A 16629-nucleotide genomic window follows, 5' to 3' on the forward strand; every position below is an offset into this window, starting at 1 on the left:
ATGATAAATATGCCTTGGTCTGGAAGAGGAGCAGAGGGAGAAGAAGGAGAAGAAGGAGCAGGAGGGAGGAGAAGAAGAAGAGGAACAGACGAAGACGACATTGGTCGTCAGAAAGGCATCATGAACATCCATTGCTAAATCAAACGCCCCCCTGGGACATTCATCCTTGTCATTTCATCTTTTTCGTAAGCTTTTCCTAAAGACTATATATATTCAGACTTTCCTATCAGTACTTATTTTCTATTCTTTGTTCCAGTGGTATTATTATTATTCTTGTAATAAATACCATGCTGCTTTTAACTTTCTATGCTTTGTTTTAATGTCTAGAGTGATTAAATTAATAAGTTAGATTTCTTTGAGCACCTGGGGTAGCCAGATTTTTGCCATTATTTCTGTGCTGCGAGGTTTATAAGGCTGAGAGTGAGGAGCGCCACTCAAAAGAAGGGACAGTATGAGAAGAAGGTATTCTTGGCTGATAAATGGCCTATAGTCAAGGATACTGAGTCTTTGTATGTTTTAATATTTTTCTTGGAGACCAAAAGTAACATTTAGGTCTGAGGTCTATTTAAAACATCATATGTTGTCCGTGCCGATAATAAGTAAGTCTCTTGAAGTACTGAGTGACAGGCTGATGTGTGGTATAAAGTGCAAAAGGTTAATCAGCGTGTGTGTGTCATTCATAGGGCACTGTTGTGGTTAGGGTCTGTGTGTGTGTGTTTATGTGTGTGTGTGTTCATTTTAAAGTGCAACAGTAGACCAACCCGATAACGAACCTGACGAGAACATTTACCCTTGAGAAAACAGGTAAAGGGTAAGTAGAGGGAAATACTACAATAATACAGATCACTTCGAGCTTTAAGCCTGAGAAATCACCCCGTAAATGCACATGTTTAATTGCACATCTGTTAATATGTATGCTTACAAAGTATTAAAAGACACTCAACAATTACACAGTATTAAAAGACACTCAACAATTAATGTCATTTACCTTCGTTCCCGCATTTGACTCGTGCTGTAAATCTCTTCCTTGTTTTCACTTCACGTGATTACGTAGGAGGCGTAATACGTGATGACGCGATACGTGACTCCGCCTCCTCCATTAGAGTATATGGACAAAAAACAGGTTCCAGTTATGACCATTACGCGTAGAATTTCGAAATGAAACCTGCCTAACTTTTGTAAGTAAGCTGTAAGGAATGAGCCTGCCAAATTTCAGCCTTCCACCTACACGGGAAGTTCGAGAATTAGTGATGAGTGAGTCAGTCAGTCAGTCAGTCAGTGAGGGCTTTGCCTTTTATTGATATGTATATATATATATATATATATATATATATATATATATATATATATATATATACATATATATATATACTAGCAAAATACCCGCGCTTCGCAGCGGAGAAGTAGTATGTTAAAGAAGTTATGTAAACATATATATACATATACATATATACATATATATACATATCCACATATACACATATCTTTGGTTTCCTCCCACGGTCCAAAGACATGCAGGTTAGGTGCATTGGCGATTCTAAATTGTCTCTGGTGTGTGGGTGTGTGCGCCCTGCGGTGGGCTGGCACCTTGCCCGGGGTTTGTTTCCTGCCTTGTGCCCTGTGTTGGCAGGGATTGGCTCATGTATTTAGGATATAGCGGGTTGGATAATGGATGGATGGACATTTGTATGCATAGCCCCATTTGCCCGTTTTCGTTTTTTTTCATTCTTCAGTAATATTTAAGCAAACCCGGAGCTTGTCAGTTCAAATCGTGGTACTGACACCACTGTGTGACCCTGAGGAAGTCACTTCACCTGCCTGTGCTGCAAAAAACCAAAGTAATGTAACAAATTGTACCTCAGATGTTGCAAGTTGCTGGAATTAAGGCATAAGTCAAATAGATAAATATGTATTATACACATAGGAACTATTAATTTATTTTCAGTTAAGTCATCTGCAGCAAACCTTTATAAATGAGGGTTTCTCGGTTTTAGATAGTGCAAACTGTTTCTTCTTCATTGAGGTTTTCTCTTGGAGAGCTTTTTTCATTTCATTGAAAATTAAAGCAGCAGCTGCCAAAATATGTAGCTTTCTTATTAATTTTTCAACATTGTGTAAAATAACTTTATAAAGTAACATAAAAGGTTTAAATACTCGTTATCCTTTTACACTAAAATATTACTAAAGAGATACAAAAAAAGTAAAATGCATATGTTGTTTTTCTTTAAGGAGATTAAATATTACTGAAGAAAAAAAAAAAACTTAAACAACCAAATGGGGCTACGCATACAAACTTAAAAGGTTTAAATAAAACAGAAATATATACTTTTTATTTTTACTTCCTTAACTTGTGGAGGGTGTATCTTGTAGCAAAGCCCTAAGTTTTTTCATGAAAGCCCATTTCAGTCAATAAGTCTTAAAAAGAGGTGTAAAGATATTGACAATAAGCTATGCAAACCCACCAAGACATGCAATCGTTTAAATCAAGGTGCGAGTCGAAAAACACCATCCGATACTATTAGTTAACGATTAACACATTTCTATATGTATTGTAAGCATACAGTACAACTGATAATATGTTGCGCTTATTTATCTGGTGTACCGACATTTTTGCGCGTTTAACGGCTGAAATCTAACGTGGTTTGTGCCCTTCAGAATGAAAACAGTTAGCATTTACCTTTTTAATAAAAAGCGAGCTTTTAAGCCTGAGAAATCACTCCGTAAATGCACACGTTTAATTCTTGATCACTTCAAACAACTGAACTATCCAGAACATTTCAGGCATACATCCAACATTCAAACTATGTATAAAAAGCACAACTGTTAAAGGAATTCAGCATTTCTTAATTGAAAATGTTCCTTTAATCCTCAACATGTCTCAATGAGTCGTTCTGGTGGTTTTACTTGACATTTTGACATTCTGGTTAATTGTGTTTGCAGTTGAGATGTTCTTTCCTGATTTATACTTGTTTTCTCGTTAATATTTGTTTCGCTGGTGTTAGTGTTCTGATTAGAGGTTATTGGTCCTTTGATGTCTTGACGGTTTCTTCTTAGAACAGCTCCTATTACGCAATTCCGTGACATACTGCTCTATTGTTTCTCCGCTTTTCTGGAAACATGTAAAAAAACTTGTGCCGCTCAACGTCACATTGCGCTTTGGGTTGCAATATGTTTTGAATTTTTCAACTATTTTGTTCAATTTCATATTGTCTCCATCTTCTTCAAACTGAAAATTGTTATACACCTCTAGCGCCTCTTCACCAATTACATGTAGAAGCATAGACGCTTTCATTTTTTCACTTTTCCTATCTGCTTCAATCGCAGCAAGATACAACTCGAATCTCTGTTTAAATCTTTTCCAATTTTCAGCTACATTTCCCTTTAACTGGAGATTTGGTGGGGGCTGTAATCCTAACATATTTTTTTTTCTCTTTTGCTAGAATGTCTTAGCGCTTTCTGATCACGTTTTCGGGTTACTCACAGACACGCGACTCGTTCAAAAGCTGAACCTCTTCTTCACATTCCTCTTCCAATCCGCCACTTCTGACACCATGTAGTGATCTTGTTAGGTTCGTAGTTTAATCAATACACAGGATTGAAAGATATAATAACTTTTTAATAGACAGACTTTAGAGACATTTACTGTACAAGTTACTAATCGTTCTTTAGTTCACGCCCATTCTCCTACTTGCATCGGCATTCACACGCATTACTAATCATTCTGTAAGTATCCCTTAATAGACCTTACTAATCAACTATCATTACAAAATCCAACGTGGTTTGTGCCCTTCAGAATGAAAACAGTTAGCATTTATCTTTTTAATAAAAGGCGAGCTTTTAAGCCTGAGAAATCACCCCGTAAATGCACACGTTTAATTGCACATGTGTTAATATGCATGCTTACACAGTATTAAAAGACACTCAAAAATTAACGTCATTTACCTTTGTTCTCGCGTTTGATAAAAGGCTAGCTTTTATGGCTGAGAAATCACCCCGTAAATGCACATGTTTAATTGCACATGTTTTAATATGTATGCTTACACAGTATTAAAAGACACTCAAAAATTAACGTCATTTACCTTCATTCCCGCGTTTGACTCGTGCTGTAAATCTCTTCCTTGTTTTTAGTTCAAGTGATTACGTAGGAGGTGTGATGACGCGATACGTGACTCCGCCTCCTCCATTAGAGTATATGGACAAAAAACAGGTTCCAGTTATGACCATTACACGTAGAATTTCGAAATGAAACCTGCTTAACTTTTGTAAGTAAGCTGTAAGGAATGAGCCTTCCAAATTTCAGCCTTCCACCTACACGGGAAGTTGGAGAATTAGTGATGAGTCAGTCAGTCAGTCAGTCAGTCAGTCAGTGAGTCAGTGAGGGCTTTGCCTTTTATTAATTAGTATAGATATATTAGTTCACCATATGAAATTGCGTTCTAAAGTGAAGCATATCCATGGAAATGCTCCACAATATCTCAAAGAACTCATACTACAATTCACTGCAAGAAACCTCCGTTTTGCAAATACCGACCACCTTCGCACCCCTGTGACCAAACTTCATACAATGGGTGAGCGAGCATTTGCAGCCGCTGCTCCAGGGCTTTGGAATACCCTACCAGAGAGCCTAAGAACACAGCAGATTGTGGGCTGTTTTAAAAAAAACAGCTAAAGACTTTTCTATTTAGGAAAGCTTATTAACAAGAATGCTATAATTATTGTTGTTTTATCTCTGTTTTTATCTTGCTTTGCCTTTGTTTAAACTTTTTATGTAGCACTTTAGTGAAAAGTCAAGCAAAATAACACCTTTTATTGGCTATCTAAAAAGATTACAATATGCAAGCTTTCGAGGCAACTCAGGCCCCTTCTACATCTTGCCTGAAGAAGGGGCCTGAGTTGCCTCGTAAACTTGCATATTGTAATCTTTTTAGTTAGCCAATAAAATGTGTCATTTTGCCTGACTTTTCACTACATTCATAATGGCTAAAACAGTACAACACCCTAGTACTATGTAGCACTTTGAGATTTACTGCTAATGTAACGTGCCCTATGGATAAAATGCATTATTATTATATTATTATTATTTTAGAAATTTAAAAAAGATAACTAGCCCACTTTTGCATTTTATAATGGAGATAATGACTAGTAGGGTCCAAACCTAAAGAAAAGCCTTAAAACTTACTGAATACAGTGCATCCGGAAAGTATTCACAGCGCATCACTTTTTCCACATTTTGTTATGTTACAGCCTTATTCCAAAATGGATTAAATTCATTTTTTTCCTCAGAATTCTACACACAACACCCCATAATGACAACATGAAAAAAGTTTACTTGAGGTTTTTGCAAATTTATTAAAATAAAAAAACTGAGAAATCACATGTACATAAGTATTCACAGCCTTTGCTCAATACTTTGTCGATGCACCTTTGGCAACAATTACAGCCTCAAGTCTTTTTGAATATGATGCCACAAGCTTGGCACACCTCAAGCTCCATCAGGTTGGATGGGAAATGTCGGTGCACAGCCATTTTAAGATCTCTCCAGAGATGTTCAAAAGGATTGAAGTCTGGGCTCTGGCCGGGCCATTCAAGGACATTCACAGAGTTGTCCTGAAGCCACTCCTTTGAAGTCTTGGCTGTGTGCTTAGGGTCGTTGTCCTGCTGAAAGATGAACCGTCGCCCCAGTCTGAGGTCAAGAGCGCTGTGGAGCAGGTTTTCATCCAGGATGTCTCTGTACATTGCTGCAGTCATCTTTCCCTTTATCCTGACTAGTCTCCCAGTCCCTGCCGCTGAAAAACATCCCCACAGCATGATGCTGCCACCACCATGCTTCACTGTAGTGATGGTATTGGCCTGGTGATGAGCTGTGCCTGGTTTTCTCCAAACGTGACATCTGGCATTTACACCAAAGAGTTCAATCTTTGTCTCATCAGACCAGAGAATTTTCTTTCTCATGGTCTGAGAGTCCTTCAGGTGCCTTTTGGCAAACTCCAGGCGGGCTGCCATGTGCCTTTTACTAAGGAGTGGCTTCCGTCTGGCCACTCTACCATACAGGCCTGATTGGTGGATTGCTGCAGAGATGGTTGTCCTTCTGGAAGGTTCTCCTGTCTACACAGAGGACCTCTGGAACTCTGACAGAGTGACCATCGGGTTCTTGGTCACCTCCCTGACTAAGGCCCTTCTCCTCCGATCGCTCAGTTTAGATGGCTGGCCAGCTCTAGGAAGAGTCCTGGTGGTTTCAAACTCTTTCCACTTACGGATGATGGAGGCCACTGTGCTCACTGGGACCTTCAAAGCAGCAGAAATTTTTCTGTAACCTTCCCCATATTTGTGCCTCGAGACAATCCTGTCTCGGAGGTCTACAGACAATTCCTTTGACTTCATGCTTGGTTTGTGCTCTGATATGAACTGTCAACTGTGGGACCTTATATAGACAGGTGTGTGCCTTTCCAAATCATGTCCAATCAACTGAATTTACCACAGGTGGACTCCAATTAAGCTGCAGAAACATCTCAAGGATGATCAGGGGAAACGAGATGCACCTGAGTTCAATTTTGAGCTTCATGGCAAAGGCTGTGAATACTTATGTTCATGTGTTTTCTCAATATTTTTATTTTTAATAAATTTGCAAAAGTCTCAAGTAAACTTTTTTCACGTTGTCATTATGGGGTGTTCTGTGTAGAAATATGAGGAAAAAAATGAATTTAATCCATTTTGGAATAAGGCTGTAACATAACAAAATGTGGAAAAAGTGATGCGCTGTGAATACTTTCCGGATGCACTGTATGTCCATTTTTAAAACCCAAAATGTTACTGGTTATTGATATGTGTTTTGAGACTAAACACATATTACAAAACAACAAAACCATTGTTATAGGATTCAGTCATTTTAAATGGAGGCTGGCACTGCACTTCACTTTGTCAATCGCTTCATTTGTCTTCTTCTGCAGCACTCTTTCAGCCCCAGGGGCATGAATTCTCCTCAGAAAGTCATCACCAAGTGCCATTATTTACACTGAATATTGATGCCCAGATGTGAATTGGTGTCCCTATTCTGTAAACATGTGCTTTTCTGAGTGAGAGAATATTGACTAATTGCTTAGCATTCAAAAAAGTGACAAGAACTGAGTAGACTTTATAGGCAGTCACCTGTCCATCTTCCTAACCTACTTATCCAGGGCAGGGTCACGGGTCAGCTAGAAGCTATCCCAACAATCAAAGGGTGTAGGGCAGGAAGGGTGTAGGGCAGGAACAATCCCTGGACAGGAAAATCTTATGTGTGCTTTTCACCATGCTACCACTCAGTGCGTATCGCTATGTGTAGGCTATATAGAATAACACAGAATGTAAAGGGTTGATTTGGTTTGGGGAGGATTCGGGGTTGTGTTGTCATAACTTAACCAACCATGGGAGCTGAAACCAGATAAACGAGCAAGAAACATGTCCATACCTCATGAAAACAGGACCAAGAATCTGAGGTAAAATGTATTCTGTTTAGTTTACTTTTGTTATTACAAGCATGCCTCATAAACACGGAAGGCATGCTTTCTTAAATCGAAGCCATTGTTACTTCAAAGTGGATGTAGTAGGTTTTAAGGCTTTTTTAATAATAGGACTCCTTTATCCTTCTCCTCCATTATAAAGTGCAAGAGCAGGCTAGCTAGTTTTTTAAATTTACAAAAAAAGCTTTACTTTAGAAACAGATTCATGTGACAAATTAATACATACCATGACTGTGAAGAAATAACTGACCCCAAAATGATATTTCTGGCCTGAACAGACTGTTCTCATTTACATTTTTCTAATGTTCTAATGATTGTCTCAAAAATCAGGCCAAAGGCATGTCTTTTGACTGCTAAAGGAATCTCACTAGCTTTTTTTCAATGTTTTGACCAATTTTTCTTAAAGTTCATTTTATGAACATGAATGGTAACTATGACAGAATTATCCAGATCTGTTTGTTTTTTTTTCCTATTCAGCACATTGGTAATTTTCATAATATCTTGGGGTTCACATTGTTTAGTAATAATAATTAGTTATGTCATTTTATAAAAGTATGGAAGAATTATTTATTTTTATTATTGTTTGTTACCAGCTCTTGTTAATAAGGTGAAGGAGAATTATAACCTCCAGAGTTCAACTGAACCTTGCCGGACACAACATGACCTGCAATCCACCACTTCACCTACCTGTATCCATGGACATAGCCCCAATGATTCTGATGAGGATGAGGAAGCCAGTGGAGAGGAGGTATGCAATGTGGTATAAAGTGAATGAATAAATTACTAGACCAGCTGTATGAACAGCACAGGGCAGAAATATGAACAGCTCTACTCATCTTACTTCATCCATTCATTTTCCAACCCGCTGAATCCGAACACAGGGTCACGGGGGTCTGCTGGAGCCAATCCCAGTCAACACAGGGCACAAGGCAGGAACCAATCCCGGGCGGGGTGCCAACCCACCGCAGGACACACACAAACACACACCAAGGCCAATTTAGAATCGCCAATCCACCTAACCAGCATGTCTTTGGACTTTGGGAGGAAACCAGAGTGCCCGGAGGAAACCCATGCAGACACAGGGAGAACATGCAAACTCCACGCAGGGAGGACCTGGGAAGCGAACCCAGGTCCCCAGGTCTCCCAACTGTGAGGCAGCAGCGCTACCCACTGTGCCACCATGCCGCCCCCCTCATCTTACTTCATCCATCCATCCATTTTCCAACCCGCTGAATCCGAACACAGGGTCACGGGGGTCTGCTGGAGCCAATCCCAGCCAACACAGGGCACAAGGCAGGAAACAATCCTGGGCAGGGTGCCAACCCACCGCAGGACACACACAAACACACCCACACACCAAGCACACACTAGGGCCAATTTAGAATCGCCAATCCACCTAACCAGCATGTCTTTGGACTTTGGGAGGAAACCAGAGTGCCCGGAGGAAACCCATGCAGACACAGGGAGAACATGCAAACTCCACGCAGGGAGGACCCGGGAAGCGAACCCAGGTCTCCCAACTGCGAGGCAGCAGCGCTACCCACTGTGCCACCGTGCCGCCCCCCTCATCTTACTTGACATGTTTAAATCCATTTTCTGGCCTGCAATTTGACTGAAATCCAGGTGGTGGTGCTGTTATACTGAGAATGAAATTTAAGATCTTGGCAGTTAGAGTAGCCTTTTATAGAGCCAATTCTGTCTGACAAGCTGGGGTTTATAGACCTAAAACTGACAGGGTGCAACTTGATTATTAGGAGTATTACAAGAAAGGGCCTTTTTAATTTTTTTTTTTTAATTATTAATTTACCCAGCATCTGCTTTGCATTAATGATTGTATATTTGTAAGGCGTTAGTGGTATAAGTAAAGCCTTCGAGACACATCCTTTTGAACAGCACATAAGTCAATACTATGGTTTAATCACTTAAAATATAGCAGGTGCCATCTGGTAACCCTGCTGAATGGAACCATTCCACCCCTCCTGTTGCTTGATAGCACACTTCTAACTTTCCCCCTATTCCTTATTATGTCTAGTCTAATTTCTTCCAAGGCTGATTTATAGACTCTGCTGAACATAATAGTTTTGCTGTGTGTTAACATCACTGATTTTTTTCCACAGCTCTCTGAAGAACATGAAACAATGTTGTGTGTGCGGGCAATTCACAGTTATCAAGCAGGTATGACTACAAGTTTATGCTACTTTGGTGTTTACAAGCTAAAAAAATACAGCAGAGAACAATTGGTAATTACATCATTCAGATTTAGAATGTTTTAAAGTTTTTTTTATTTCCTAAATTGTGTGTACATGTTTCAAACATCCACATGTATTCTGAATCAGTAATTAATAATAATAAAAGAAGGAAAAGCTCTTCAACAATTATTAAACATTATAATAGTTGATGAAGAAATGCAAAAGAAATATGGGATAACAAATTAAGTCAACTGTTGTTTTTGTGATTCTTAAATAGTAATTGGTTATTTTATGGAAAAAGTACAATAAAGAAATAAAAAAAATAAAAATATAATGTAAAAAATGGCACTCATTCTCAAAAGATTGATTAGTTTAAGTTAAAACGTTAAGTTATGTTAGATAGTGAACATCTCTTCGAAAAGAAACTAACAGGATATTAACTGACGTGCAAACAGAAATACAAACATTCGTCTTAAAGATTAAAAGGATGCGTCAACAGAGCTCAGTGACTCCACCAGAAATGTTATATATGAATTGGAAGGACACTGGTGTATTCTTAAGGTGTACGGGCAGAAAAAGGGCAACACTTGAGTCACTTTATGTGTAGGTGATGCACACTAAGAAACATGGTACTGTAATTAATGAAGTTTATTATTAATAACCTATACAGTTGCAAACATATGGAAGAGGAAATATGTAGCTTGGGCACAGATTAGTACTTTAATTACTTTTAAAAACTTCACTATTTTTTCAACTTCCTTCTGATGACTTTTGTAGATTGAGAGATCAAGGTTTGCTTGTTTAGGAGAACTTAGGTTCAGAAAATAACATGCATGGTACATTAGAACGGCCTATTAGTTTTGATACCCATAGTTGGCAACTCATGCTACATGGCATTTTATTTTTACTTTTTTTAAAACACACTTCAGCAATTCAATGAAGCAGTTGCTTTGTAGTTTTAGAATTGTGGTGTCTCAGAGGGAATTCAGCTTTGCCACATGTGAAGATATTTCTATTAAAGTTAGATGCTGTTCTCAAAAGTAGCACTCTACATAATAATGAAAAAAAGAATTGCTGATCTTCAAGCCTAGATTATTTCCATTTTGTTTTCTCTTTGATTTTGAATTCTCATACTGTAGATTATTTCACATAACAACTTAATCTTTTTTTAATTCTGACTCCCTCTGTCTCTCTTCCTCAATCATTCCCAATTATTTCTGCCCCTGTCCATTGCCTGCCTCTTTGTTTCTTTGTTTCTCTCTCTCTCTCTCTCTCTCTCTCTCTCTCTCTCTCTCTCTCTCTCTCTCTCTCTCTCTCTCCTGTCATCCCTACTACCTTCTTATTTCACAGATTACTGGCTCTGGCTTCTGCTGTGATTTAATATATCTGGTGTTAGGGCTTACAGACAGCCAGTCAAGTTATAACAATGATGGACAGGGGGTCCTCTAAAATGGGCATGAAGTATAGGTTTTGGATTCTTTATCAGGTAGAGTCTAAGACCTTTCTCATGACCTTTATAAATTATTCTCATTGAGGAATTTTGGTGTCAATTTATATGACCCAATAGCCTTTTTCACCAGTTCTAATCTACTGAGATATGTAATGTTTTCTGTGTGACCATATACTGTACTTGCCCTAACTGTGTTAATCTAGTAGAAATCTGGGTACCTAAGTTCTGATTTTCTTATTAATGATTGTCCATTACAAGGTACTTGGCCAGTGGCTTAAATAAATTAATTGTCTGCAGCGTGCTTTACAATAGTACACAAGTTGTTCTCAATTCCAGTTCAACCCTGGGGTTTCCCAGCAAAATTCTGCTTTTCTGCAAAAGCTTACTATTCTTGTGACTGAGTCTCCCACATTTTGTGTCTTTACATCTAACAGTCCCATCCATTGAAGAAATGAGGCTTATAATTTATCTCTCTAAATACGCCCTACTTGGTCAATTCATTTTAATTAGACATCTGTTCAGTTTGTAACAGCCTGGTGGAGCAGTAGTTAATGTTGTTTTCTAACAGATTGAAATGTCTGGGTTTACATGCTGGGTAATGCATGGCCTGGATGGAGTTTCCTTGTTCTGTGTTCTCTTTTTTTATTACTTTCTCCTCATCACGCACAAACTCTTGCACAGTATGTCAAACTTCACTTTTAATTATGAACTGGAAAACAGAGGTCATTGGAAAATCAAACATTTGAAAAAAAGCTGGTTTTTTTTGTTCAAAGTTTAGTGTCAGACTGTGGAGGTAAACAACAACAACAACATTTATTTATATAGCACATTTTCATACAAATAATGTATCTCAAAGTGCTTTACATGAAGAAGAAAGAGAAAAAGATAAAGTAAGAATTAAAATAAGAGAACACTAATTAACATAGAATAAAAGAAAGGTCCGATGGCCAGGGAGGACAGAAAAAACAATAAAAACTCCAGACAGCTGGAGCAAAAATAAATTCTGCAGGGGTTCCAGGCCATGAGACTGCCCAGCCCCCTCTAGGCATTCTACCTAACATAAATGATCAGTCCTCATTGTATTCAGGGTTCTCATGGAAGGACTTGATGATGACGGTCACATGGACTTGTGGCCTTTAATCCATCAATGTAGGAACATCACGGTGCTTTGATTAGGTGGTGGTGGCGCAGGTCGCCACCACAGAAAACTGGAAAAAGAACAGAAGAGAGAGTAGGGGCTAGTACAGATTTTGGAGCCACCATGAATAGTAATGATAATTAATTGAATATGCAGAGCATCAGGATTAAATTAACATGAAGTTATGAGAAGCCATGTTAAAATAATGTGTTTTTAGCAGTTTTTGTAAAGTGCTCCACCATATTAGCCTGATGAATTCCTATTGGCAGGCTATTCCAGATTTTAGGTGCATAACAGCTGAAGATTGCCTCACCACTTCTTTTAAGTTTACCTCTTGGAATTCTAAGCAGACACAAATTTGAAGATCTAAGGTTACGATTTGGAATATAAGATGTCAGACATTCCGATATATAAGATGGAGCGAGATTATTTAAGACTTTGTAAATCATAAGCAGTATTTTAAAGTCAATTCTGAATGACACAGGTAACCAGTGTAGTGACATCAAAACTGGAGAAATGTGCTCGGATTTTCTTTTCCTAGTTAGGATTCTAGCAGCTGCATTCTGCACTAGTTGCAATCGATTGATGTCTTTTTTGGGTAGTCCTGAGAGGAGTGCGTTACAGTAATCTAGTTGACTGAAAACAAAAGCATGAACTAATTTCTCAGCATCTTTCAATGATATGAGGTCTAACTTTTTCTGTATTTCTTGAGTGAAAAAATGCTATCCTAGGATCTGATTTAATATGCGATTTAAAATTCAGGTCACAGTCAACAGTTACCCCTAAATTCTTTACCCATGTCTTGACTTTTAATCCTAATGCATCAAGTTTATTTCTAATAACCTCATTATATCCGTTATTGCCAATCACTAAAATTTCAGTTCTCTTTATTTAGCTTGAGAAAATTACTATTCATCCACTCAGAAACACAAGTGAGACATTGTGTTAGTGAAACAACAGCTGCATGTCATCAGCATAACTGTGGTAGCTCACATTATGCCCCGAGATAATCTGATCTAACGGAGACATGTAGATCGAAAAGAGCAGCGGAGCCAGGATAGAGCCTTGTGGAACACCATATAGAATATTATGTGTCTTTGAGTTGTAATTACCACAACTAACAAAGAATTTTCTACCTGCCAGGTAGGATTCAAACCAACAGATAAATGGCCTTTGTCTGCATTTACCCACAAGTCATTTACTACTTTAACAAGTGCAGTTTCTGTACTGTGATTTGTTCTAAAACCTGACTGAAACTTATCAAGAATAGCATGTTTATTGAGGTGGTCATTTAGCTGCATAATGACTGCCTTCTCTAGAATTTTACTTTAGAAAGGCGGGTTAGAAATAGGTCTAAACGTTTCAAAAGCAGAGGAGTCGAGATTATTTTTCTTGAGTAGTGGTAACTACAGCAGTCTTAATACAGTTTGGGAAGACCCCCGTATCTAATGACGAGTTTACTATGTCAAGAATGCTATCAATTAGCACGCCCGATACTTCTTTGAAAAAACTTGTTGGTATTGGGTCAAGGACGCAGGTGGAGGGTCTCAGTTGAGAAATTATTTTGTATAAATCAGGTAAATCTATCCTGGCGAAAGAATTTAATTTGTTTATAACGGAGTATTGGGGCTTAAGAGGATGTGCAGTATTGGGGAGATATACTACAGTACACCCCCAAAATTTCCGTGAATTGTGAAAAACCGCGACTTTTGGATGTGGTTAAAAAATGCCTTTTAAATGCCTATTTTTATAGTTTCAACCCTAAATACAGTATGCCCCCAAAGCACTTTAATTTCATTGCAAACTCAGCTTAATACATTAATACATTACCTTAATACATTACCTAAAAACAAAATGTAAAGGTAAACCCATATACTGTACAGTACTGTACTGCTATGTCTCCCGCGGTGCTAGGATGTAAAATACAGATGTTACCGCTATACGTACTGTAATTCATGTAAGCGCGTTTTCTTTGGTATGCGCTGTAGTTTTCTTTGTTATAAGTAGAGTAAATGCATAATAATTTCATTTAATTAAAATACAGTAAAATGTACGGCTACTCACCAATGATGAATGATATTGATGATGATGATGAAGTAGCTGTGCAATACGATGCAGAGGATTTAAAACTCCTCGGGTGGCGCCTCTTGTTCAGGTGCTTCAGGAGGAGTCATATCTTTGTACGGGTCTTCTTCTGGTGGGGTTTCGTGCTGGCTTTTTTTTATAGGTTTCAGGAACATTGTGATAGGAAGTTGCTACATTGTCTCCCTGTAGCGAACTGCTGGTACAATTTCCGTGCTTTCTCATGGATGATGTTACCATCCAAGGGGATGTTCTTCCTACAGTCGGTGATCCACAGTGCCAAGGCAGATTCCATCCTGACGATATTTTTATTCCTTACGGTCGTTACCTTTTTGGCACTATCACAGAAACTTACAGATACAGTACTCCAGATCGCTGCTTCGTTCTTCTTTATGTAGCATACGGTGCTTTCATTAATGCCGTAGTGGCTCGCTGCTGCAGCATAACTTTTTAGTTCCCGGAGCAAATCCAGTAGATCCAACCTTCTCCTGGAGTGTTTTAAACTTCTTCTGGTGCTTAGGCTCAGTTCCAGAAGCCTTAGGCCGGGTTTATACTTCACGCGACGCATGCTGCAGCAGATGCTCCTGCTACGCAAGTGTTGTAGTGTTTATACTTGCTTCTTGGCTTATCTGTGTTGTGAATTGCCTAGAACACCCAGTAAATTCCGATGACACATTACCGCAATATCTCTGAAAAGGATATTTATTGATTAAATCCAGGGATGTGTCCATTCCAGCAAGCATTGGACACGAGTGAGAAACAATCCCTGGACGAGGCCTAGGCTCATCGCAAGGTGAATATAAGCACACACATACACTAGCGTCATTTTAGCAGCGCCAAATACCCAAATCTGCATATCTTTGGAAGGATACTGGAGCACATTGAGGAAACCTAGCAGGAAAACATGTAAACTCCAGGCAGGGAATATCAGCGACATGACTCCCTGCAAGACAGCAGCACTAACGCTCCACTACTGTGTCACCCCCATGTGTGTAATTATTAACAGAATTCATTATTTAAACGAAATTACCGATTTATCTGTAAAATGTAATATATGTACTTTAATGCTTTTCATCATGAAAGTGATATCAAGTATAAATCTAAGGATTCTAAATGTGCAGAGAGTTGCAATATCATACATTTAATGTGCTCCCACTTCGCATGGGTCTACTGTATATTATTTCTAATATCATTAATTTTTTGATTGAAAAATACAGCAATAGCCTCACAAGTTTCACTGGAAGTATTCTGGAGGCATTCCATTGAGTTACCTGGGTTTAGCAGACAATCAATCATAGAGAATAAGGATTACTAGCATTGTTATTTATAATTCTAGAGAAATAGCAGTGCCTCTCAAGACGGACTGTGTTATTGTATTCTGTTATTTTAACCTTCAGTATCTCATAGTGGATAGTTAGTTTAGTTTTTCTCCATTTACGCTCAGCTGTCTGGCATGTTCTCTTTTTAAATCAGACACTCTTTGGGTCTTCCATGGTATAACAATGCTAGAAGATTTTTAAACTGTCTTTTCAGGTGCGACTATGTCAGCAGCAGCTCTCACCTTTAGTATTAAATTTTTCCACCTTACTATTTACATTATCCTCGCTATTGTAGTTAGCACTACAAACGGACTGGTTGCTTAGAATGTTTGTAAATTTTGAAGCTGCTGATGAATCAAAGAAGCGTTTTGTAACAATATACTTCTCGTGAATGTTTTTTTATCATTATTTCTATATTAAATAGTAAAAGAAAATGGTCTGATAGACCAATATCAATGATCTGCTTCACATCAACTTTCAGTCCTTTAGTAATTACTAAGTCTAATGTATGACCTGCTTTATGTGTAGGCTGATTAACGAGCTGTCTCAAATCAAGAGTCCAGGAGGTTCATAAATTCTTTTACTTTTGGGTCACACTGTTTATCGATATGAAAATTAAAGTCACCAACTATTAGGAGCGTGTCATATTTCGTAATTATAATTGTCACCAAGTCTGAGAATTCCTCAAAGAAAGACGAATTGAATTTAGGAGGTCTATACACGAATAATACTAGAAACTGAACTCCATGAATAACAACAGTAAGATACTCAAAGGACTTGAATTTACCAAAACGGACATCTTAACCGGCTCGAGTACATGTTTGCTAAACCACCGCCTTTCTTTCCTTGGTGATCCGCACGAGCAAAGCTGTAATTTGGAGGCGCAGATTCCATTAAAACAGCCACGCCATCACAGCTAGAAACTATAATAAAATGAAATAAACCCTGCCTC

General features: G+C 38.4%; 1 protein-coding gene across 1 annotated transcript in view; it reads left to right on the forward strand.

Moving 5' to 3' along the window:
• The window catches only part of si:dkey-40c11.2 (uncharacterized), a 208753-nt gene that overhangs the window by 173879 nt on the left and 18245 nt on the right, over nt 1-16629 (forward strand). Inside the window, exons 14-15 of the mRNA XM_028804660.2 lie at nt 8093-8247; nt 9617-9674. Coding sequence (XP_028660493.1) covers nt 8093-8247; nt 9617-9674 — 213 coding nt within the window. The remainder of the gene's footprint in view (nt 1-8092; nt 8248-9616; nt 9675-16629) is intronic.

This window comes from Erpetoichthys calabaricus, chromosome 7 (assembly GCF_900747795.2).
Source record: "Erpetoichthys calabaricus chromosome 7, fErpCal1.3, whole genome shotgun sequence".
Lineage (NCBI taxonomy): Eukaryota > Metazoa > Chordata > Cladistia > Polypteriformes > Polypteridae > Erpetoichthys > Erpetoichthys calabaricus.